At 44.7% G+C, this 26,427-nt stretch overlaps 1 protein-coding gene across 1 annotated transcript in view; it reads right to left on the bottom strand.

Moving 5' to 3' along the window:
- The window catches only part of LOC122802617 (ornithine transcarbamylase, mitochondrial-like), a 479,979-nt gene that overhangs the window by 359,497 nt on the left and 94,055 nt on the right, over positions 1-26,427 (bottom strand). Inside the window, exon 3 of the mRNA XM_044072308.1 lies at positions 7,268-7,349. Coding sequence (XP_043928243.1) covers positions 7,268-7,349 — 82 coding nt within the window. The remainder of the gene's footprint in view (positions 1-7,267; positions 7,350-26,427) is intronic.

The following is a 26,427-nucleotide window of genomic DNA, read 5'->3' as shown; positions in this document are numbered from 1 at the left end:
GCCATGCATTTGGTGAACATCCTGGGGGCTGTGGTGAGGTGAAAGGGCAGAGCTCTGAACTGGTAGTGACTGGCTTCTAGCCAGAAGCATAGAAATCTCCTGGATCGCCTGTCCATCTTGATATGGTAGTACGCATCCTGGAGAGTGATGGCGCACATCCAATTGTCCTTTCCCAGGAAGGGAAGTATGGACAGCAGTTTCACCATCTGGAACTTTGTCTTCTTGACAGACTTGTTGAGTCTGCTGAGATCCAAAGTGGGCCTCCAGTCCCCTGTTTTCTTTGGTACTAAAAAGAACCTTGAGTAAGTTCCGGACACAATTTGGTCTGCAGGGACTTCTTGGATGACTCGTTTTCTTAGCAACCTTTGAACTTCTAGGGTTGTTTGTTCCCTTAGATTGGGTGGCACATCTGAGATGGATTTTTGTTTTCTGGGGGAGGTTGCATGGAGAAAGGAATACTGTATCCCCTGCATATGATTTTACCCATGTGTCTTTTGTGATACTTTGCCAGGCTTCTGGGTACAGTGACAATCTTCACCCGACTGCCTCCAGAGTTGGACAGGTGGGCCTCCTTTCAGGAGCACTGGAAGGGCCTACCAGAGAACTTATCTTTGCCACCCTGACTCTGCGGACCCCCTCTGCCATGAGGGTGGTGTCTCCCATTATTATTCCCCCTCTGCCTTGGGGGAGGGGGGAATCACCACATGCATCAGGCAAGGCTCCCTGGGATTTCCGGAACCACATTTTTCTGCCTTTTTGACCTTTGAGATAAGGTCTAGAAGGCGCTGAAAACATACCCCCATGGCAGAGGGAGTCTTGCTATCCTGTTCACACCTGGTGAGAGTCTCTTTTACCTTAGGCCTGATCAGTGATGAGCCATCAAAAGGGGCGTTAGTAAAGGAGGACTTGAAGGGCTCCACAAACTGACAAAGACACATAGAGCAATGTCTCCGTAAGGCAACTCCTGTGCCTGCAGCCCTGCTCGCTCCATCAGCTGCATAGGAAATAAGCCGCATGGAGGAGTTAACTACCGAAGATAAGGTCACAAGCCATGAAGCAGTTCTATCTGTAGCTACCGCAGCTGTAGGATCCTGTAGGGTATCTCCTAGCTCTTTCAGGAGATCCCTCTGAAGATGAGTGAAATGGGATAAATCATTCAGTGACCACTGAAGAAAAGACATGCTTCCCTTATCTGTCCATCATACAGGACTCTTTGTTCAGCAGATGGACAGAAGTAGAGGTTTCTGCTAATTACTTCTTTGTGGCCACCGCCACCACCATAGCATCAACTGGCATGCCCTTAGTCAGGAAAGGTTTGTTGTCTGGTGCAGTTATGAACTTATTGGGCCTCCATGGAACTGGTTCCATCAATTCCGGGGAGCTCCACACTTTTTACTTACTACCCCTAGCAGGTTGAAGGGCTGAGACACACAAGAGGTGGAGGGTCGGGAACCAAATGTGTCCAGGTACACGGACTCATCTTCAGAAGGGGAAAGGGATTTCCAGCCACCCCTCTGCTTGAGGATTTCCAGGATGTCCAAGAATGAGACATCCTCAGAGGGAGACCGTGGGGACCCTTCTGAGTCCTCTAAGTCCGTGTCCAATGTCAAAGACTCAGGGGAATCCACATGCTTCCTCTTACATGTCCTCTTCCAAGGGACCTCCACAGGAGGTGCTCTGGGGAGGTTTCAGAAGGGGGGTTGCCCAGTGGGCATCCTGGGGCATTGGTTCCCTATGCTTAGAATGGAGGAGCAGTGAGAGGGAAGACACTGGCTCCATAGGGGATGGAGTAGCTGAAGCCGAGGGAAGAGTTGTTTGAGAGGACAGCACACTCCTCATCACCTCGAAGGCACCATGATCCCGGCCCGAGAATATCCCCGGCTCCGAAGAATCAAGTGACCACTCCTGCACCAGGGGCGATGGCTCCAAGACTGATGTTGGAGCTGAGCTCACCTGTGCCAAAGCTCCAAGAGGAAGAGTGGGGTCAGATAAGGGTCCGATGCTGCTCCCTCCCTCAGAGCCATTGAGGGAGTGTCAGCCTCCAGATCCCTCAATAGAAGGAGGTATCGAGGAGATTGGAGCAGATGTCAGAACCGAGAGACTGGTGGTTTTTGGAACCTATGGTTCCACCACAATGACTTCCATGCACTCTGGCTCTGAGCTCAAGTGAGTCGAAGGAGGAATAGATGATCAGAGGGGTTGAATAGTCGGCTCCACATCCATATGGGCTGGGCTCGATATGATTTTTGCAAGAGGTAGTGTCTTGAGTAGCCTCTTCACCACCCTCTCTACATCATTGTCTGAAAGGCTCCTGAAAGACTGAGGGGAGTGAGTAACTGCCCTCCACAGACTGGAGAAGCGGTGACTGTGGAGCAGACTGCACTGGTTCCAAGGAAGGAGACCTTGTTCTTTTGTGACTCCTAGATGGTTCCAAGGTCACTGACAGAACCACAGGATATAAAGTCTTGTCAGACCCAAGAGGTTTTGGATCCGACAAACTGGAAGATTTTTCTTTCTGTTTCGATAGCTCCAAGGTCGGAACCGACAAAGATGCCGGTTTGAAGGATTTGTAAGTTTTCTTGCCTGATTCCCTTCCACTGGTGTGTCAAAGGGCCCTTTCAATAAACTTCTCAATATGAGTTTGTTTTTGCGCTCCTGCAGGACTCTAGTGCTGAAAGCGTGACAAATGGAACACGAGTCCTGCAGGTGCACCACTCCCAGGCAATAAACACAGCTAGTATGTCCATCAGTCAGGGACACTTTCTGGGAGCAAGAATCGCACTTTTTGAATCCAGAAGGCTTGGATTCTTTGTATGCTTCTTTGGACATTATTGAAAGGCACAAACAGCAGCAAGCACAACAAAACCACAGCTACAAGTATCAAAAAAGGGAGAATATACCACTCTACGATAACCACAACAGCACTATATCTAAAAACTTTTTGTTTTGTTTTTTGTTTAAGAGAAAGTAACGGAAGGTAATGAAAGGGGGAGAGCCTCTAAGTTAAATGACAACTCCCCCAACCGAGGAGAGCCTCTAACTTAAACGGCTAACTCTTTAAGTTGAAAGGGGAGAAAGGAGGGAATAAGGGGAAACCCTCTAACTGAAAATGGGCCAAAAGCAAAGGGTGAATCCTCTAACTAAAACAGATTCACAAAGGAGGGAGATAGGCCTGTAGGAAAATGATGGCCTAAACAAAAACAACAAAACGGAGGTAGGGATCCTAAGAACAAACACTAATAATCTACAGTAAAGTCTTCCTCAAAGATTTTACTAAATTAGAACAATATCACTACTCAAAGTGTGTGCTATTGTAAAACAATTCTTATATGACATAGGTTCATAGGTTCATAGGTAGGTACTAGGCTATTGGCCCTAGGGCCTATGCAAGCCTAGCCAAAAAGGTACCCTGGCTTTCGCCACCCAAAAAAATTATTTTCCTGTGCCCCTGTCAAGCAGAACCACAGAAGTGATCCCCGGGGTGAATTTCCTATTATCCATCCAATCATCAAGATTTTTCTTGAAGAGTGCTAATGAGGAGCTCTGTTTGACATAGATAGGTAGTCTGTTCCAGAGTATGGGAAGTCTCTGGGACAGGAATCTATCCCTCCAGCATGTTCTGTTTATTGTGATGACAAGGTTTAGGTCCCTAGAGCATGTAGGTTGGAGGGATTGGGATTTCTTTAAGTGGAGCATGTCCAACAGCTCTGGGTTTGACATAGCTTTGTATGTTAGGCAGAGATCGCCTCTGAGTAGGTGATATGCGACGGAGTAAACCTGGAGTTTTTTAAGTCAGTCTGCGTAAGGCATCTGTTTGAGGCCAGTAATCCTCTTTGTGAGGTATTTTTGCGGCATTTCCAGTTGTCGTAGATGTCTTGTGGGGTACATATCAAAAGGGGCATTGCACTGTATAATGGGTCTAATGAGTGATGAGTAGAGGGGAACAATGACCTCTTTTTTTCTGGATGATAAACCTTTTGTGATGAGGTGTGCCACGTAGAAGGATTTCCCGACCACTGTGGTGATGTGATTATCAAAGGAGAGACTACTGTCCACCTGTATCCCAAGGTCTCATCACACTTTTGGTGTTAAGTAGACTACCGCCTATGTGGTAGTTCATGGGTACAGAGTTTTTACCAAAGGGGATGACAATGCACTTTTTGGCATTGAGCTTGAGACCATGGCCTTGACACCATGCATCTGTCTTAGTGAGGCGCTTTTGTAGGATGTCCACATCGTTAGGAGTTTTGATTATGGCTCCTAGTTTGCAGTCATCTGCGAATTTAGTTAGCCAAAGACCTTCTGTGTTAGTCCGTACTTCAGAGAAGTAGATACCAAACAGAAGAGGACCCAGGACTGAACCCTGTGGTACTCCACTTGTCACTGGTCTGAAGTCTGATTTGGAGTCTGCTACTTTCACATTGTGGGTTCTGTCAGTAAGCCAATTGGCAACCCATCTTGTGACATAGGGATTTACACCTAGTTTAGTGAGTTTATCTATAATTCCAGAGTGGGGGATGGTGTTGAATGCCTTGGCGAGATCAAGATAGGCTGTGTGAACCACCTTACCCTCATCTATGGCTTTGGTGAGTACTTCAAAGAAGTCTATTAGGTTTAGGAGACATGATCTGCCTTTTACAAACCCGAACTGTGTGGGTTCCAGAGTTTGGAGATCTCCAATGTCTTTGTTTATGAGTGCCATGATGATACGTTCCATGGCCTTGCAGACCAAGCTCGTCAGGCTAATGGGGCTGTAGTACCTGGGGTCTGTTGCGGCCCCCCTTTGTGGAGTGGGATAACTGTCGTGGTGTGCCATTCAATGGGCACAAAGCCTGAGGTAAGGCTATGATTAAACATGGTGCTTAGGTGGGGGTGCCAGTTCATTCTGTACTTCGTGTAGAAGGCAGCCTGGGATGTTGTCAGGTCCCATGGATGCTGTGTTCTTAGCTTTGGAGAGTGAGGTTTTTACCTGTGCAGCCATGATTACAGGAACTTTGTGTTCTTCTGGTATAAAGATGGGCCCTTTAGGGGGTGAGAGGGGTGTAAGATTAGCACTGAACCTATCTGCCAAGATGTTGGCAATATCAGTCGGTTCTGTATATTTAGTGTCATTGTGCTGTAACTCAGAGAAGATCTGAGTGTTGCCATTGAGATTCTTGACATAGCTATAGAATGCTTTGTGGTTGTTTTTAAAATCATTGGCGATCTTGTTTTCATAACTAGCTTTGGAGGATTTTATGAGGGATCTCAGCTTCTTACTGAGGCTGACCAGGGAGTTTCTCCAATCGTGGGATTTTACTCTTTTTTGCAACAGTTTCTTCTGTTGTAGAGTTTTTTTATGGCAGAAGACCACCAGATTGGCTTCCTTTTTGTGGAGGATAGCATCTTGGTTCTGTTAGGGATAGTATGATCCATGCACTCGTGTAAGTGCTTATAAAGTGCATTTGTGTAGGATTCAGCAGTCATACCACTATTGTCCATCTGCATGGGTGTCGTGAATTGTGCCACTTCTGTCTTAAGAAGCATGAAGTTGGCTTTGGAGAAATTTTTTACGGTTGTTTTCCTAATGGGGGGGTGGGAGCGGGATGTGGATGTCTAGGATGATTAGCGTGTGGTCGGATCTGACCAATGAGGGGCTGACCTCTGGTGTGGAACACCGGTCACCCATGTTGGTGATGACCAGGTCTAGGATATTGCTGCCTCTGGTGGGGGTGTGAATAAGTTGATCCAAGGCGTTGGAATTGGTGATTTCCAGAAAACGTTGAACAAAAGAGTTGGTACACGAGTAGTTTTCCCAGTTAATGGTAGGGTAGTTGAAATCACCCATTATTAGAGTGTTGGCTTGTACCTTAATATTTTCCAGTGTATCAAGAAAAGATGAGTGGGAATCCTGGGGCATGGTGGGGGTCTGTAGCAAGCTACAATCTGGATTACGGTTTTGCCCAGAGTTAGTTGCACTTGGATAATCTCAGATGCTTTATGTTGAGCAACTAGCTTGGAGGTGTGGATATCCTTATTGAATATGGACATGCCTCCAGCTTTAGTGTTTTGGTCTGGGTTTGGTGGCCGAAAGGTGTGGTATGAATTATAGCCTGGCAATGCAGGGGTGCTATCTGGAGCTTTGAACCAGGTCTCTGTCACTGCACAGATGTCAATGTTCTCCATTTTAAGGAGTGCCTCGAGTGAGTGCATTTTGAGGTTTAGACTTCTAGCATTGAGTAGCATTACCCTCAGATTTTGCTTGCTTGTACCTGTTACAGTGGTGAATTTAGCATTTGAACCTTGCCTAAAAAAGGCACTATAGGGGTGGCAAGAGCCTTTGCCAATATCCAGAATCCCAAGGGCGACAGGTGCAGGCCATCTCTGGCAAAGCAGCGTGGTCTGTCGATCATGTCATCCCAGGCAGACAGATACTGGATTCCCTTAGAATGACACCAGAAGCTTAGCCAATTGTTAAAGTCAATCATTTTGTCCTTGTACTGTGGTATCATTCTGGGTGATGGCAGGATGCTACTCAGGGCTAGGGTCATACCTGCCTGGGCTACAAGATCGGAGAGCTCCTCCATGTCTCTTTTCATGTAGTCCAGGGAGGTACGTCTCAGGTCATTCACACCAACATGGACAATGACAGAGTCATATTTGTACTTGTTGTGAAGTGACCTGATTGCATGCATTATGTGGCAGATCCTGGTACCTGACAGGCAGCTGACAGTAACCTTCTCCTTGTTTAGCCTGGTGAGTGGAACATCAGTATGCCTGACTATAGAGTCACCTATGACTAGAGTGTTGGGTACGTTATGCCTTATGGGCTGTAGTTGAGTGGCACACTGAGTATGTGGGCTATGTGTCATTTGGGTTGTGTTGGGGGGGGGGTGGAGGTTGCCTGCATTTCTGCTTTGGAGGTATGGGCTGTTTGGGCAGATATTTACTGAGACATGAAGGTCTGACCCTATATAATGTAGGGCACCTTGTCTGAAGTCACACATATACTTTCTTCCTCAGTGCTGAGAAAATAAAAGGAATATATTTTGAATGAACCAAGTATATTTAACACTCTACAATATATGAAGGCATATAAAATAAAACCAGTGTATTCTACTGGAAAGGAATAATAAATGCTACAAGGAATAATCCAAAGGGACATTGGCCTAGTCTCAGGTAAAGCTTTGTTCAAAATCACTCCAATCTAGCAGCTGTTACAAGAAAAAATATATGACTTAACATCTCATATATAACTTCCAAAAACATCTACTCATGAAAAACGCACCTGTTTCTGTGGATAATCTTGTTCTGGTGCTCCTTTTTTGAAAAATCATAGCCAGAGATTTCCCTTTCAACAAAGGCAGGACCTGCAAAAAAGCATTAAACAGTCTGTGATGTCATCATGTGGTTTTCAAATAAAACAAAACCTGTACGCTCAAACAGAATGGCAACAGCAGGTTTGAAGGTTTATCTCTTAAAACTACTGTTCAAGCTCTAATTTAAAGCCACTTTTAGCAGTGGTTCCAACTCTTGTAACTTTTCAGGGAAAAGCTGCATTCTGGATTCCAAGCATACTGTTTTTATTACTTCTGAAAGAATATCCCTACCTAATCACTTATATGGAGAAAATGTAATTTGAGAATAACATATTACATTTTCAGTAATCTGGGTGCATGACTTTCAAAGGAGGAACTCTGTAAGTACAGTAAAAAGGCTTAAAGATTAAACTATACACAAGGTGCTTGGGTGGGAAACATCAAGAGTCAAGTTGAGCAGGAGAGTAAAGGCAAAGTGCAGAACTGTTTGATGGAAGGTATTATTAACATCTCAAGGAGTTAGATACATAAAAGAAGATATTTAAAGGCAATTTTGAATGAAGGGTAAATATAACTGTAATTATTAAAAAAATGGTTTAATGACAGCAAGGATGTAGATAACGTTTATAAATTATGATATTAAAAGAAAGGCTAGAGTGCACTGAGGGAGATGGAATGTTAGGCTGTATGTACAAGACAAGATATATGTAAAACTGTAGAGGAGGACTACAAGTGCGAATCATGGGCACACCAATCCTTGTCTGGTGCTGGAGCAGCATGTGCTACTCACCTCCACAATAATATGGGACTAATGAATGTTCCCTTCATGTCACATGTCACCATATTTACTACTGTCTGGGATTTACCATACAGTTCATGTACTCAGCATTCATTACTGATGGGACCCACCAGTGTTGTTTCGTCTTCTTAGTTAAGAGGACAACAGTACTGCACTGTCCGCCACATACTGAGTTAGGTTTCACAGATCAGTGCCTTGTTTTATGAATGGCACTTAGATGAGCATACAGAACAAGAACCTGATATGTGTGTGTACTGCATACCCTGTCCTTTCTGTAGCATGCAGTCGCAGTGACATCTCTCCACCACTATATACTCCCTACAATCTTTCTTCTGATAATTCTATGTTTTATTTTTGAAATCTGCACCCTTACTTCATTTCATCCGGTTCCTTTATGCTCTCAGTTATTCATCTCTGAACCTCTTCTACCATTCTAACTTCTCTTTTTCTAGAATGCCTCCAAAAATGAATACCTTACTTACTGTCTAGGCTATCCACTTCCCTGTACAAAGAATGAATAAGTACCCTCTCATCTCTAGAACCAAAAATCTCTCAAAGTACAACCTCATATGTTATTTACATTAGCTACTTCTTCTGTGTATAACCATAAATAAACTTAGGCATAACCCAGATATCTAAATCATTTCATAAACACCACCATTATAAAGCACTTTGACTTTGGACTGCTTACCCTATAATGGATAACTTTATACTTCCTACATTCAAAGAAAGTTGGCATCTTTCTGGACTTCTAGCCAATTTTTCTGTATCCTTCTTTAAACTTCAGCTGTCATCCAGTACTACAGCTTTCAGTGTTAAATCACCTGTAACCATAAATGCATTGTTTTCCAACCACTAAGAAAATCTGATATGAATCCATTTAAAACAATGCAGATCTAACTTAAATTCTTGTGTTCTCCTACTGATCAGCTAGTTCTAAGGCACAGTGATAGGGCATCTGATTTGCTAACAGCAACTTGTGACTTACTAACATTTCAGCAACTGGACAGCCAACTGGGGGTGAATGGACCTTTGTGGCCAAAGACAATGCTCCTTCCTTAAGGGGAGATTGTGGATTTTTGCTACAAGTGAGGTAACCACTACTGGAGACTGGAAGGGGAGGGTTCCCAAAGCTGTGTGCGCAAAAGCTGGAGTAGGACAGGTGAACAGATATTCAACAGCTGTATGCACAATAGTGTGGTCTGACATCTAGGATTAAGGTAGTTCTCACCATCCAAGTTTGTGTCCCCTTGAATTAAATTAAAGAAAAAAATATTTCCTTGACCACAATATGATGTGTGAGCATTTTGGAGAAAAACAAAGCAAAGGATGATCGATGATAGAGATATGATACACACAGAGCTTCCCCAAAAAATGTTGCTAGCTCTTTCCCACTCTTAATTTATCAACAACCTGTTCAGCATTTCAGCTGTCACTTAAAGGAAAAAATCTGAACCTACTGTTCCTGTCATGGTTAGGGTAGTCTGAGATCCTAAAGTGTTGAGACTATTTCAGTTTAAAATCAGTGAATACTGACAGACAGCAGTATGACTCATAGAATTGTACTTTCAGTATAGAAAAAGGTATAGAACTGGGAAACTATAAGTCCAATAAAGGAAGGATGAGCCAATTACAGACTGAGCAGCTGTAGTTCAGAATCCCAAACTGAAAAAAGATGTGCACAACAACCTACTCCGGTACCCCATCAACAGTCATGGCCTTACAGATTAGCAGCACCTCTTCTTCCAAGCCAAATGCTCCTGCATCAACACAGGACATATCAATTAACACACTATCCCCATCTCCTTTCCACTTCTCCTTTCACAGAATTCCTAAAGGTTGACCCACTTTAGAAACTAATGTAAATATTGTACATTACACTCTGTTTTTTTTAACTATAATCTAACACTACCTATTTTTCTAAAACACAGCTATATCTATCTATCTCTCCAAATTGTCATTTATGTTTCAATTGCCGTGAATGGATACTATCTTATTGTAAATTATTATATCTCAGACAATGTGACACAAATGTATAATGTTCAATAATTCTGATTGTCTGCTTAAACTTTTTATTACTTACACTTTGCATTGTGGAGCTTTTCCCCTGAGCCTCCACAAAGAAAGGGGGCTGTGACCCAGTCGGACTTTCCTGATCACCAAATGTCAATAAATAAATAAATAATGTGCATAAACAGTTCTTCTGTGTAACTGCCCTGAACTACTCTCTTACTGCTTACATTTCTGCCTTATTGTTTGTGAAATTTTTCATATTTTACATGGTCTGATCCTGAAATTGGTCAGTACTGATCAGTGTACTACCCTGCTAAATAAAATTAAATAAGAGCTTCTGCTCATGGCTTGATTAAACAGGTGAGTAAAGTGGTTCTTCCCAGACCTTTTCCAGATGTGAAATGACAGTTTACTACTCCCTTGTTCCTGACCCATCACTGTTAAAACTACACAGACCTGGAGTGCTTGACACCTGAAAAGGAAATAAAGGTTCATGAATTCTTCTCAAATGTGCAACAAAGCTACTGTACAAGAAAACTTGCAGTTGCCCAAGCTGGAAATGAACACTGGAAAGGTATGATGCCTTCCCCCTTCTACATGGCACTACAGTCATACTTTCTTGTTTAACAGACCTTCATAGTGCTTACACTTCCTTTCTCAGTAGTATAATTTTTATTTATTCATTTATTTTTCTTTTGTTGACCAGGTTAATTCTACTGGGCTAGTAACCATTTTTCAGGGGAGACCCCAAAGGCATTTATATTACTAGGGGAAATTTGGCCAGGGCATCAGATAACCTCTGCTATTCTTTTCAGTAGTGCAGTGGAATCTTTTAACGTGCACCTAGGCTACCACCACTTCAAGCAGACAGGACCTCAGTTTAACATCTCATCAGAAAGACAACACACTCCCCTTATACTGCACTGTAGTATCAGCAATTGATCTGTCCCATGTCCTGCCTGTTGCACCATTATGTGATACAACCAAAGAACATAAATCTAGCAGACAGCAAAAAAATAGGATTTATGCACCAGAAGCGAGTGGAAATAGGAGACAGCACATTTTTCAATGTATAGTCTGGTCATTACATCAGCACAGTGGACTAAGACAAATGAGGAGAGACTGGGAGAGTCGCAGTGCATCACGTTGCCTGATAATATTCTAGATATGATACAGGATGAGTGGACACATAATTAGGGGGCAAGTTTACAGAAGTTAGGGCACTTAAACTAAGGGGAAATAAATCCATTGTCAATGTAGAGAAGAAAAGGATAAATCAGAAGTTACATACTTATCATAACTTGGCATCTGTGTTGTCCATTTTCATTATTCCTCAAGAATGGATCTAGGGTCTGATCCTCCAATCCAACTCAGCCACATATACAAGACTTTTGGATCCAGATCTCAAACTCCTCCCTCTGCCCATAATGCTCTATCCCAGCCCTAACTCCTCAGATCGAGTTTGCTTCTTTACTGCCCACTGTGATACAGAGATAGAACAGATACAAAAAAGACTGAGGCTCAAACTAGGAACATAAAGGATCCCATATCATCCGAAGATCCTTCTAGGAGTGACAGGGCTGGGGAATGGCTGGGAGGGAAGATGAGGAAAAATGAAAATGGACAACACAGATGTCAAGTTATGGTAAGTGCATAACTTCTAAATCTGATGTTGTCCTTTTCATTCTTCCTCATGAATGTTCAGAGTCCCAGCTATGTGATTCTCGGGAGGCCCTCAAGGAAGGACATGCCGGAGCACTGTCGAACCAAAGGAGGCTCTGTTTCTGGAGACAATGTCTAATTTGTAATGTGTAACAAATGTATGAGTCTTTGACTGAGTGGCTGCAGAGCAGATTTGTCAATGAAAGTTCTTGAGGAAAAAACAGATGAAGTAGTCATAGATCTAGTGGAATGATCTCTAGGAGGACAAAGCAACTTCAGGCCTTTTTGAGAATAAATTAGTGAAATACACTCAGTAATCCATTTAGCCAGTGTAGTTTTGGAAACTGCCCAACCCAACTGGTTAGAGGGAAAAGATACAAATAGCTGATCAGACTTCCTGTACTGTTTTGTTCAGTGAAGATAAAAACATAGTTGTCTATGAACATCATGAAAATCAGCATATACTTGCCCTTATTAGTAAAGTTTGGAAAGAAAACTGATAGTTGTATGGTCTGGTTAATGTTAGTCTCCATAGCCACTTTAGGCAGAAAGGAAGGGTGGGTTCATAGAGATACTCTATCCTTATGGAAAATAATGTAAGGAGGCCTGGCATATAAGGCTTTGAGCTCAGAAATTCTCTTTGCTGAAGTGATAGCCACTAAAAAAGATTGTCTTTCAAGAAAGGAACTTTGTATCACAACTTTCCACTGGCTCAAAAGGTTTCTGAGTTAACACTTGAAGGACCAACATCAGATCCCAAGTAGGAGACGGATCCTTTATTGGAGGTCCAAGGAGGAGAACTCCCTTCATGACACCTTTACATAACTTGGAGGAAGCCAGAGATAATGATTCATTTCCAGAGTGGAAGTTAGATATTGCTGTCAACTGAAGTTTAATGGTAGAAAAAAATAGCCCCTTCTCTAAAAAGATTAGTGAGAAAAAGAAGAATGACTGAGGTATGCACTGAAAACAAGTCAACATTCTGCTTGGAAGCCCATATAGAAAATCTTTCCATTTTCTTCTGTAGACTTTCTTGGTGGAAGCCTTCTGGGAGGCCGAGATAATGTCATGGACCATCTTACTATCACTGGAAGTGGAGAAACCATGTGGTCAGCTTGAGGGTATGGAGATTGGGATGTTGCATTCCTGGTGGGTGGGAGAAGGGATCCAGACTATGCTCCAGTATCCATGGAGGATATTTCAAGTGAGACCAGAGGAAGGGGAACCATATCTGCCAAGGTCAAAAGGGGGCAATGAGGATGACTGAGCTCTTCAGTCTGCTTGCTTTCTGTAAGAACTTTGGAATCAGAGGAAGAGGGGGATAGGCATAGAGGCAGCCCGGGGGCCAGTCGTAAATCATAGCATCCCTTGTTGACTCCCCCAGAGGGGGGAACAAAATGAAGAACTTACTAGACTTGCTGAAGGGCAAGGCAAATAGTTCACAGCAAGGTTGGTCCCAGTGACTGAAGATCATATTTGCTACTGTTTGATTGAGGGACAACTTATGAGGGCTCAAAATGGACCTGCTGAGTCTGTCTGCCAAAGCGTTGGATCTCCCCTGTAAATGCATTGCAAACAGAAAGTGGTCTGAAGGCATCACCCATTCCCAGACCCTCATTGCCTCTCTGCACAATGGGTAGGAATGGGCTCCTCCTTGTTTGTTGATATACCAGACTACTGACATGTTGTCTTTGTGGATCGCAATAGTCCCTAGAGGGGAAAATGTCCTGAAAGGCTTGCAGCATTAGAAGGACTGCTCTCATCTCTAGGACACTGATGTGCAACTTGATCTCCTAGGGGAACCACATGCCTTGTTCCATCTTTCCCAAGAAATGCCCCCCACCCCAGTTGGGAAGCATCCGTGGTCACTGTGGCAATTGGGGGAGGAAGGGTGAAAGGCCTGCCTATAAAGAGGTCATGACTGAATCCACCAGCTAACATGACATTTGCAGATTGGACTGAGTTTTATGGGAAATGATAGAGGCTGGTACAGAAAACACCACTGTGCCAGCAATGTCCACTAGAGGATTCGCATAAAGAATCTTGCTAGAGGAACTAAAAGAATTGCAGCTGACATAGACCTAAGAGCTTGAAGCACTAGCTTTGCTGGAGGGGACAAGTATGACAGTATAGCCCGCACCTGATATCTCAAACATGTGATACGATGAAGAGGTAATTATCCCACTTGAGTCGTAGTATTCAGATGAGTTCCTATAAATTACAAAGCCTGTACAGGAGTTGGGATCGATTTGATATGATTTACTGAGCTGCCTAAGGAGCTTAATTACTTAATAGTTATTACAAATACTTAATATATTGAGCTCATATCCAGGCATGTCTAAAGGTCAGTTTTCTGTACTTTCTCCTGTCAACCTGGTGAACTTGGGCATCCTGAGGCAATGTAGCAACTGCCTCATGTACATAGACAACCCTCTCCTCTTACCTCCCTACACTATGACTTGTGAGAGATGCACATATATAGCCAAATTGGAAGCCAAGCACTCTCCAGCCAAGACTGGATTAGCCAGTCAAGAGGAGAAGGTTAACACCTGCACCACACTACATTCAACACAAATCCCTCCAGAACTTACAGCACCACCACAACCCTCACATAGTAACACAAAATACACACCTACTTTCACGGAGCTTCTCAATAAAAATCTGCCCAAACAACAGAGACCTCCGAGGCAGAAATGCAAATAACCACCACATCCCAGTACAAACCATGAGACACATAGATCAAATAAACAGTGTGTCACTCAACCAAAGCCCATAAGGCAAAACAACTTACCCAATACACTAGTCATAGGTAACTCAATAGCAAAGCACACTGATGTCCCACTCACTAGGCTGAATAAGGAGAAAGTTATGGTCAGTTGCCTGTCGGGTGCCAGGATCTGCACGTGCTTAGGTCACTCCACAACAGGTACAAATATGACTCTGTCATTGTCCATGTTGGTGTGAATGACCTGAGACTTAACTCCCTGGACTACATGAAAAGAGACAGAGGAGATCTTGGATCTTGTAGCCCAGGCAGGTATGACCCTAGCTCTGAGTAGCATCCTACTGTGACCCAGAATTATACCATAGTACAAGCAGAAAATGATTGACTTCAACAATTGGCTAAGTTTCTGGTGTCATTCTAAGGGGATCCAGTATCTGTCTGCCTGGGATGACATGATCGACAGACCTCGATGCTTCACCAGAGATGGCCTGCACCTGTCACCCCAGGGATTCCGGATACTGTCCAAGGCTCTTGCCAACCCTGAAGACAAAATTATCACCATAATAGCTACAAGCAAACAAAATCTGAGGGTTATGCTACGCAATGCTAGAGGTATAAATCTCAAAATGCACTTGCTCAAAGCACTCCTTAAAATGGAGAACATCAACATCTGTGCAGTGACCGAGACCTGGTTCAAGGCTCCAGAGAGCACCCCAGCACTACCAGGCTATAATTCATTACCACACCTTTCGGCCCCTAAACCTGGACTGAAGGACTAAAGGCGGTGGTGTCTCCATATTCATAAAGGATATGTACACCTCCAGACTAGTAGCCCAACATAATGCATCAGAGATACTTCAGGTACAACTTACACTGGGTAAAACTGCAATCCAGGTTGTAGCCTGCTATAGATCCCCCACCATGTCTCAAGACTCCCACTCCACATTCCTAAACACACTGGAAATTATTAGGGTACAACCCAATACCCTTATACTAGGAGGCTTTAATTACCCCTCCATTAACTGGGAAAATTACTCATATACCAACACACTTGCTCAACATTTTCTAGAATTCATTAATTCCAATGCCCTGTACCAACTCATTCTTAACCCCACCAGGAGTAGAAACATCCTTGACCTGGTCATTACTAACACTGGCAACCGTTGCTCTACACCAGTAATCAACTCCTCCCTGGTCAGATATGACCACAAGCTAATCACCATGGATATCCACATCCCACCCTCACCCCCCTAAAGGAAACAACTATAAAAAAACTTCTCCAAAACCATTTTTGGGCTTCTAAAAACAGAGGTGGCTAACTTCACGACACGCACACAAATGGAAAATAGGTGCAGTGCTGCTGAATCATACAACAATGCACTGTATGAGCACATACACAAGTGCATGGAACGGGCCACACCAAACAGAACCAAGATGCTCTCCTCCAAAAAAAGGAAGCCAATCTGATGGTCCCCCCACCATAAACAAACTCTACAACAGAAGGAAAAAAGCTGTTGCAGAAAAGGGTGAATTCCCAAGACTGGAAAAACTCCCTTGTTAGCCTCAGCAAAAAACTGAGATCCATCATCAAATCCTCTAAAGCTAGCTATGAAAACAAAATTGGTGCAGATTCCAAAGACAGCCACAAGGCATTCTATAGTTATGTCAAGAATCTACATGGCAATACTCAGATCTACTCTGAGTTACAGCACAATGACAATACATATACAGAACCAACTGATATGGCCAACATATTGGCTGACAGGTTCAGTGCAAACTTTACTCCCCTTTCACCCCCTAAAGGGCCTATCACAATACCTGAGGAATGCCAAGTCCATATTATCACAGCTACACAGGTAAAAACTGCACTGTCCAAAGCCAAGAATACAGCTTCCATGGGACCTGATAATATCCCTGGCTGTGTTCTACATGAATTACAAAGTGAACTGGCACCACACCTGAGTACCCTGTTCAATCACAGCCTCATTTTAGGCTTTGTTCCTACCAAATGGTGCACTGCTACGGTCATCCCACTCCACAAAGGGGGAGTGATTACAGACCCTGAGAACTACTGCCCCATTAGTCTGATGAGTCTGATATGTAAGGCTATGGAGCGCATCATCATGGACCTTATAAGGACATAAGGAATCTCCAAACTCTGGACCCCACGTGGTTTGGGTTTGTGAACTGTAGATCATGCCTGCTCAACTTGATAGACTTCTTCGAGTCTGTCATCAGATCTGTGGATGAGGGCAAGGTAGTTCACACAGCCTACCTAGATCTTGCCAAAGTCTTCAACACCATCCCTCACTCAGGAATCATAGATAGACTCACTAAACTAGGCATAAACCCCTATGTCATAAGATGGGTTGCCAACTGGCTCACTGATAGAATCCACACTGTGAAAGTAGCAGACTCCAAATCTGACTACCGACCAGTTACAAGTGGTGTCCCACATGGATTGGTCCTAGGTCCTCTCCTGTTTGGCATCTACTTCTCTGAAGTTCAAGCCAACAGAAAGGGACTCTGGCTGACCAAGTTCACAGATGATTGCAAACCGAGTGCCGTTACTGATTCTCCAACTGATGTAGACATTCTACAAAAAGGCTTCACTGACACCAATGACTGGTGCCAGAACCATGGTCTTAAGCTCACATTGTCATTCCCTTTTGGAAAAATTTAGTGCCCATGAACTACCACATAGGTGGTAGTCCACTAAACACCAAAGGTGTGATAAGAGACCTGGGGACACAGGTTGACGGCAACCTCTCCTTTGATAACCACATTGCGACTGTAGTCAGAAAGTCCTTCTATGTGGTACATCTCATTGCAAAAGGTTTCTCATCCAGGAAGAAAGAGGTCATAATCCCTCTCTACTCATCCCTCATTAGACCTATTATAGAATACAACTCCTCATTTGGTATGTACCTCACTAGACACGTACAACAACTGGAAAGGCACAAAAATACCTCACTAAGAGGATCTTAGGCCTTAGACACATGCTCTATATGGACAGACTAAAAAAACTCCACCTATACTCTGTCTCTTATTGTCTACTTAGAGGCGAACGCTGCTTGACCTACAAAGCAATGTTTGACCCACAGCTGCTAGATATGCTACACCTAAAGAAATCCAAATCCCTCCATGCTACATGTGCCAGGAACCTAAACCTCATTACCACAATAAACAGAACATGCTGGTGGGACAAGTTCATAGGTTCATAGATTCATAGGTTCATACTAGGCTATCTTCCCTAGGGCATTTATAAGCCTAGCCAGAGCATGTTTGGCTTTTGCCACCCATTTTAAATGAATTTTGCTATGCCCTTTTCGAGGTTAGTATACTGTGCCTCTGTCTAACAGTGGCACAGAAGTGATACCCGGGGTAAACCTACGATATCCCATCCACTCATCAAGATTCCTCTTGAAGAGAGTCAATGAGGGACTCTGCCTAACCTGGACTGGGATTTTATTCCAGAGTGAAGGGAGCCTCTGGGTTATGAATCTGTCCCTCCAGCATGTCCTATTTATTTCAGTGCTGAGGTGCAAGTCTCTTGAGCGCATAGCTCGATGGGATTTGGATTTTCTGAGGTGCAGCATGTCCATTAATTCCGGGTTGGACATGGCTTTATATGTCAGGCACAGATCGCCTTTGAGCAGGCGGTATGCCACTGAGTAGAGCTGGAGTTTCTTTAACCGGGCAGCATATGGCATCTGTTTGAGCCCTTTGATCCTCTTGGTGAGGTACTTTTGGGGTCTTTCCAGTTGCTGCAGGTGTCTGGTAAGGTACATCCCAAAAGGGGCATTGTACTCAATTATGGGCTTGATGAGGGATGAGTAAAGAGGCACGATGACCTCCCCTGATCTAGATGTGAATCCCTTCATGATTAGGTGGGCTATATAAAATGTTTTTCTAACCACTTTGGCCACATGGTTTTCAAATGAGAGATTGCTATCAACTTGGGTCCCCAGGTCCCTAATTACTTCTTCCGTACTTAATGGATTACCACCTATGTGGTAATTTGTGGGCACTTTGTTTTTGCCAAAGGGGATGACTATACACTTTTTGGCGTTTAGCTTGAGCCATGGCTCTGGCACCAGTTGTCTGTTTCTATGAGGCCCTTTTGTAGGATGCTTGTGTTGGCTGGAGAGTCGATTATGGTGCCTAGTTTGCAGTCATCTGCGAACTTGGTCAGCCACAGTCCTTCCGTGTTGGGCTGTACCTCCAAGAAATATATACCGAACAAGAGAGGTCCCAGAACTGAGCCTTGTGGGATGCCACTTGTAACTGGTTTGGAGTCTGACATGGCTCCAGCAATTCTAACCATGTGGGTCCTGTCCTTGAGCCAGTTTGCAACCCATCTAGTGACATAGGGGTTTATATTTAAGCTGGTGAGCTTATCTATAATGCCCGAGTGGGGTATTGTATCGAAGGCTTTTGTGAGGTCCAGGTAGGCTGTGTGGACCAACTTCCCCTCGTCAATGGCCTTGGTGACTGTTTCAAAGAAATCGACCAGGTTTAAGAGGCAGGATCTGCCCTTAACAAAGCCGAACTGGGTAGGATCCAGTGTCTGTAGGTCCCCAATATCTTTATTTATGAGGTCCATGATGATCCTTTCCATAGCTTTGCAGACCAAGCTAGTCAGGCTTATGGGCGATAGTTTCCAGGATCCGTTGAGGCACCACCTTTGTGGAGAGGGACCACTGCTGCTGTACACCACTCTTTGGGTACATATCCTGTAGTAAGGCTGAGATTGAACAGTAGTTTTATGTTTGGGTTTAGCTCTTCTTGGAGTTCATGTAGGATGCAGCCTGGGACACCGTCTGGTCCCATTGATGCTGTGCTTTTTGCTTTGAAGAGGGCGGCTCTTACCTGAGCATCTGAGATGTCAGGGGGGCAGCACTCTGCTGGGATAGATATCTGCCCTTTTGGTGGGAGGGGAGTTTGCTGAACCTGTCAGCTAGGATGTTGGCAATGTCTGTGGGTTCGGTGTATTTTTTGTCATTTTGGTCTAATTCTGAGCATATCTAGGAATTCCCATCCAGGTTCCTAACATAACTAAAGAAAGCCTTGTGATTATCCTTAGTGTCCTGTGCAATTTTTCTCTCAAAGCTGGCCTTAGATGATTTTATGAGTGCCCGTAGTTTTTTGCTAATACTGATCAGAGATGCCTTCCCTTTTTGGGATTTTGCTCTATCATGTAGTAGCTTCCTCCTTCTATTGTATAGTTTGTTTATGGCTGGGGTCCACCAGACAGGACGCCTGCCTTTGGAGGATTGGGTCTTGGTTTTATTTGGGATTGCATGATCCATGCATTCCTGAAGGTGTTCATAGAATGCGTTTATAAAGGATTCTGCAGTCTGGGCCGTATTTTCCACAGGCCCGGGGGCTTTGAAGGATTCCACCTCAGTTTTGAGGAGTGTGAAATTTGCTTTAGAGAAGTTTTTTACTGTGGTTTTCTGGGCAGGGGGTGGGGTCGGGATGTGAATATTCAGTGAGATTAGTTTATGGTCTGATCTTACCAGTGAGGGATACACTCCTGGTCTGGATCATAGAGCCCCCATGTTGGTGATGATCAGGTCCAGTATGTTTTCCCCTCTTGTGGGAGTGGTAACAAGTTGTTCCATAGCATTTGAGTTTATAAATTCTAGGAACCTTTGGACTAGGGTTGGAGCTAGAGTAATGCTCCCAGTCTATGTTTGGGTAGTTGAAGTCACCCAATATAATGGTGTTTGGAGAGACCTTCATATTTTCCAGTGTTCTCAGGAAGGCTGAGTGGGGTTCCTGGGTTTGGGAGGGTGGACTGTAGCAGGCTATAACCTGGAAGGCAGTTTACCTACTGTTAGTTGCACATGGATAGTCTCTGATGCTTTGTGCTGTGCCACCAACCTGGAGGTGTGGGTATCTTTGATGAATATTGATACTCCCCCTCCTTTTGTGGTTCGGTCCAAGTTTTGGGGCCGAAAAGCATGGTATGAGGTATAACCTGGTAGTGCTGGGGAGCTCTGAGGAGCCTTGAACCATGTTTCTGTTACTGCACAGATATTGATGTTCTCCATGCTAAGGAGAGTTTCGAGTGCGTGCATCTTGAGGTTTAGACTTCTGGCGTTGAGTAGCATTACTCTTAGTTTCTTAACCCAGAGACTTCCCATACTCTAGAACAAACTTCCCATTCACTTCAAGCAGAGCACTTCTCTGACCCTCTTTAAGAGAAATCTTGATGAGTGGATGGGCAATAGGAAGTTCATCCCGGGGATCACTTCAGTGGCCTTGCTTGACAAGGGCACTGGGAACTAATTTTGGGTGGCATGATGCCAGGGAATCTTCTTGGGCTAGGCTTATATAGGCTCCAGGGCCATTAGCCTAGTACACACCTATGAACCTATGAACCTATGAGCTAGACATCTGAAGCAAGTAATCCCAGACTTGTAGAAGCTGATGCCTGGTTGGGGCAGCAAGGAGTCAATCATCGAGATATTGAAACACTTGGAATCCTTTGAGTCTCAGGTGAGCTGCCACAACTGCCAAGCATTTGGTGAACACCCTGGGGGCTGTGGTGAGACCAAATGGCAGTGCTCTGAATTGGTAGTGACTGGCTCCCAGCCAAAGTGTAAATGGCTCCTGGAGTGCCTGTCTATTTTGATGTGATAGTAGGCAACCTGGAGATCTATAGAGCACATTCAGTCATCCTTATGCAGAAGAGACAGGATGTACTGAACCACAACCATTCGTAATGGACTTTTTTACAAACTGGTTCAAGTTGCTTAGATCCAAAATTGGTCTTAAGTCCCCTGTTTTCTTTGGCACTAAAAAGAAGTGTAAGTTCTGAATCCTATCTGTTCGGTTGGAATTTCCAAGAGGAATCTTTTTTTATAGCAGCTTTTGAAATTCTTGAGCTGTGTATTCCCACTGACTAGGTGGAATGCCAGGGAATTTCTGTCTTTGGATAGGAGGTAGAAGGGAAAAGGGAATGTAGTAACCTCTGGATATGATTCATAGCACCTATTCATTTTTTGTGATATTTGTCCAGGCATACAGGTGCAAGGAAAAATGACCCCCTGCTGCCTCAAGAGGTGGACAGTCAGGCAACGCTTCAGGAGTGCTGACAGGACCTATCAGTGAAGGATTCTCTGAAGCCCTGGTTTTACAGACCCCTCTGCCTCTGGGGCAACGTTTGCCATTAACATCTCCTCTGCCACTGGAGGAAGTTTCCCCATACAAGTCTTGAAAAAGTCCCATAGATTTCGGGAACCACATTTTCTTACCACCTCGCTGGTTCCTAGAGAATGTACATGGAGTAGTATTGAGTTTGACTCCAATGGCAGACAAGGTCTTTTCCTCAAGCTCACTGCAGGAGAGCATATCTTTCACTGATGGCCTAAACAAAGAAAAGCCATCAAAGGGGGCATTAACAAAGGACCCCTTGAAGGGTTCTACTAAGTCACATAGCCTCATCCATGCATATCCTTAATGGCTATACCTGAATTGGCTGCTCATGAGGCACCATCTGCTGTATGGGAGATGAGTCTCATCGATGTATTGGAAATGGATGAAAGAGTGACCAGTTTAGCAGATACCTTCTTGAGGTCCTCTGCAGACATGGACTTAGAGTTTGGAAGCTCCTTGATCAAATCTCTGCAAACGAGCAAAATGTGCCATGTAGTTCAATGATCTCAGTGTGAATGTAACTGAGGCATACACGTGCTTTCCAAATCTGTTCCTCACTCTGGACTCCCTGTTCGGTGGATGGACAAAGGAGCTTTTTTCAGCTAGCTCCTTCTTAGTGGCTGCTACCACAACTATGGCATCAGCTGGGATTTCCTTGTCCCAGTGAGGTCTACTAGATGGAGGAATTAAAAACTTGTCTGGGCATTTGGGGATGGGCTGGACAGTGTCCGGTTCCTTCCAAGCCGGCAGGAGAGCAGGTCAATAAGATCATCTGCCGGGGGGTCACCCAAGATGTAGATAGGCCAGCCCTGAAAGCATCAAAAAACACAGATTCCTTGGGAAAGGGAGACTGGGAAAACCAGCCACATGTCTGTTTGAGAATTTCCAGGATATCTCCAAAGGAAACATCATCAGGTGGCAATTGAGCGATCCCTCTCCCTCATCAAAATCAGTGTCTTCCATGAAAGACTCCATAGGGGAGTTTATGTGTCTCCTCTAATACGTCTTGTTCAGAGGTACCTCCTCTGTGGGGTGCTCAGAAGAGGTGTCTGAAGGGGAGAATCCCTCTGGGGAACATGTTTGGAGACATCTCAGTGCTGGCTGACCTTGAGAATCAGAAATGATGGGCTCAAAGCTTGGATCTGATGAGAGGTAGGATCCGAGATGAGAGAGAGGACAGTTTTCTATGCAAGAAGAAAGCCCTTTCTACTACTGAAAGGCTGATGGATCCGAAGAAACCTGTCTCCCCTCCTCGGAGCTGATGGACCTGGGGAAGCCTCTCTCCCCCTCCTCAGAGCCGAAGCAGCCAAGGATGAGAGGGCAGGGCCAACCCCAGAGCTGAGCCCTCAGGAGAGAATCAGACCTGAGCTGTCCAGAATCGAGGCACCAAAGGGAAGGGATGGATCCAACAAACTAGGAACTGAACCCAACATCTCAGACCCAGCTCGTACCCCATGGATCCGAGACCCACCCTGATCCGAAGTTTTGGTAGTAGGGCTGGTCAGGGACACTGTCGGAGCTGAGGAAGGGAGCTTCCTTGAATCAGACACTGAGCCTCTCTGGAATCTTGGATCCTGGGATTCCGAAACCACAGGTCAGACCAGAGAAAGAAAAGGTATTAGTTGGGCAGATGGTCTCACAGATCCGAGGAGGAACAGAGTTGGCAGGACCCCCATCTGGATCTGAGCCCTGAGAAATTTCCCAGTCATCCTGTCCATATCTGCCTCTGTCAAACTCCTGGAAGATCTGGATGAAGAGGAGCCAGTTGGCTGAGATGTGCCAGGCTAAGGAACTGGTGCTTGGAAACCTGATTAAGGCAGACATGATTGCAGCTTTGGTCACAGCTGCATCAGAAATCAGCAATCAGGAGGACGATCAGACTGGCCGTGGAGACATACAACACTCAGAGAATGGACAGCTCAACCTTTCTGCTGCTAAAGAGACTTGAGTTGGAGGCCAGGCATTTGGGAACAGAAGCAGCAGAGAGACTGAGATGTCTACAGGCTGAGGAGAATGAGAAACTGCTATGCCTGGAAGCTGAGGAGACGGAGAGGCAGAGGGAGCATGAAAATGAGATGCCGACTCTTTGCCAGAGTCATGGAGGTAATGGGGAAGGGAATAACTGGACCCCAGAAGCACAAAAGATCAGTAAATTTCTTCTGCAGCTTACAGAGGGGGATAATTTTGATAGTTTTATTCATATGTTTGAGAGAGTATGTAAACAGTATGATACTGACCAAAGGCTCTGTGTACGGTTCCTGACCCCCTTACTTCATGGTAAAGCTGTAACTGTGTTGTCTAAACTTTCTGATTGTGAATTTTTTAATTATACTACTGTTAAGAATTGTCTGTTAGAATGTTTTAAGCTAACACCTGAAACTTATAGGAAAAAGTTTCATGAGCATAGATGCAAGGCAGATAAAAGTGTCTGTGAATATGTTGCTGAACCAAGAACTTATTTTCATAGGTGGGTGAGTGGATGTCAGGTCACCACTTTTGAAGGGCTGGCAGAACTTTTGGTGAGGGAACATGCCCTTAGCACTTTGCCTGTGGACATGACAATCTGGTTAGCTGATAGACAATGTGCTACTTCAGATGAATTGGGGAAGAAGGGAGACCTATACCTAGCAAGCAGGGCATCCCTGCACAGAAAATGGACCCCCAGTACTGCTCATGGGTTTAAAGGAACCCATGGTGGGCAGCCCAGACTGCCCCAACGGAATCTGACAGTAGCAGGGGAAGCCACTAGTCCAGGTACATGTCCAGGACCTAGGGTTAAATGTTTTGAATGCAACCAGTGGGGCCATGTGGCATATAGATGTCTCCGGAGGCAAGATGGGGAACAAACGATGAGGGTGCCAGTAAGTGGGAAAGACAAAATACCAATAGTAGGTTGTCTTGAGACAACACAGGTACCAAACTACCATCCTGCAGATGTCCTGACAGGAAAGGATTTTGATGAGGCAGTAGTATGTGTTAATGCAGTTACACGCAGACAGGCTTCAAGAATAGCATGTGGGTCTGGTAGCCTAGGGAAGACCCAGACAGACTGCATACATGCAGCCAGGACTAATGAGGTGTTTACTTCAGGGAGGGAGCTACTCTGTAGCAGTGAGACTGAAGGTGAGCCACAGCTGCTTGTGGGTACTGATATCCCGTTGGATAGAGTGACTGCAAAGGTAGACGTGAGTAGTAATACCCAGGCTGACAGTGAGGCACTGCTTTCAGAAGATGCCAGACTTCCTGTGTAAGGGGAGCTGGGAAGGGTTACAAAGAGAAAGAGTTGAGACGGGCTCGGCTCTCAGACCCTACATTGCAAGTCTTGAGGCAGGTAGAGTGAGGCACCTGATTCTCAAGGGAAGGGGGGAATCTATATACTGGGACAAAGGGTTACTGTACAGAGAGTGGACCCCTGAGGGAGGGCTAGAAGATGAGAGAATACAGCAGTTGGTAGTGCCTAGAGCCTACCATCTTGTGCTTCTAGCCATAGCCCATGATCTTCCCTTTGCAGGTCATATGGGCATAAAACGTACAAAGCGATATATTATGCAGAACTTCTATTGGCCTGAAATTTCCAGAGATGTAATAGGATACTACAGGACCTGTGAGCAGTGCCAAAAGGTAGGCAAGGCAGGAGACAAGGTGAGAGCTCCTTTAATACCTTTGCCTGTGATTAAAGAGCCATTTCAGAGGGCAGCTATTATATTGTGGGGCCTCTGAGTACCCCAAGTTTCACAGGGAAAAAATATATCCTAGTGGTAGTAGATTATGCTGCAAGATACCCTGAGGCAGTGGCTCTGTCCTCCATTAAGGCAGAAAAGTTGACAAATGCTTTGTTAGAGATTTTCAGCAGGGTAGGTTTCCCAAAAGAAATACTGACTGACAGAGGTACCATTTTCATGTCAGACTTGCTGGCTTGTCTGTGGAGGTACTGTGGGGTGAAGCACCTGAAGACCACCCCCCTACCATCCCCAGACTAATGGTCTTGTTGAGAGGTTAAACTCTACAATCAAGTCCATGCTACAGGTATTTGCAGACCAGTTTAAAAGGGAGTAGGACAAATATTTGCCCCATCTGTTTGCTTACAGAGAGGCTCCCTAGGAATCCACAGGTTTTTCACCCTTTGAGTTGCTGTATGGGCATAGGTTGAGGGGACTTCTAGATTTAATTTGTGATGAGTGTGAAGGTGAGTGTGAATCTCACAAGAAGTCTGTTGTGGCATATGTCCTAAACCTCAGGACAAGGCTCAGGGAACTCATGGGCTTGGCCCAGGAGAACCTGGCAGAAGCCTAACAGCAGAAAAAGGTCTTGTATGATGGGAATCCTCGAGCTAGAGAGTATGCTGTAGGGCAGCAGGTAATGGTTCTCATTCCTGTCAAAGCAGCCTGGGAGGGACACTACAAGGTGGTAAGAAAGGTAAGTGATGTTAACTACATGGTAGAACTGCTAAGCTGGACGCAGGGGATCAAAGTGTACCATGTTAACATGATGAAACCTTATCATGATAGGGAGGCCCTTGTGCTGAGTATTTGCAGTGGATTGGAGGAGTCTGAGGGAGATCTGGTGACTGATCTCTTCAGTGAGGCTCAGACTGACACCTCAGTGGAAGGGATAGCAATGTCCCACCAGCTATCTCCTACCCAGGTTCAAGAAATACGAGCAATGTTACAGGAGTTTGGGGACATGTTCACTGGGAAACCAGGGTGCACCCACCAGGTGCAGCATCAGGTGGATGCAGGAACCCAAAGGCCTATTAGGCAGGC

The sequence above is a fragment of the Protopterus annectens genome, chromosome 5.part0, assembly GCF_019279795.1.
Source record: "Protopterus annectens isolate FY-2018-M chromosome 5.part0, PAN1.0, whole genome shotgun sequence".
Classification (NCBI taxonomy): domain Eukaryota; kingdom Metazoa; phylum Chordata; order Ceratodontiformes; family Protopteridae; genus Protopterus; species Protopterus annectens.
Note: the sequence above shows the minus strand (reverse complement) of the source record. Positions and strands in the feature narration are given on the sequence as shown.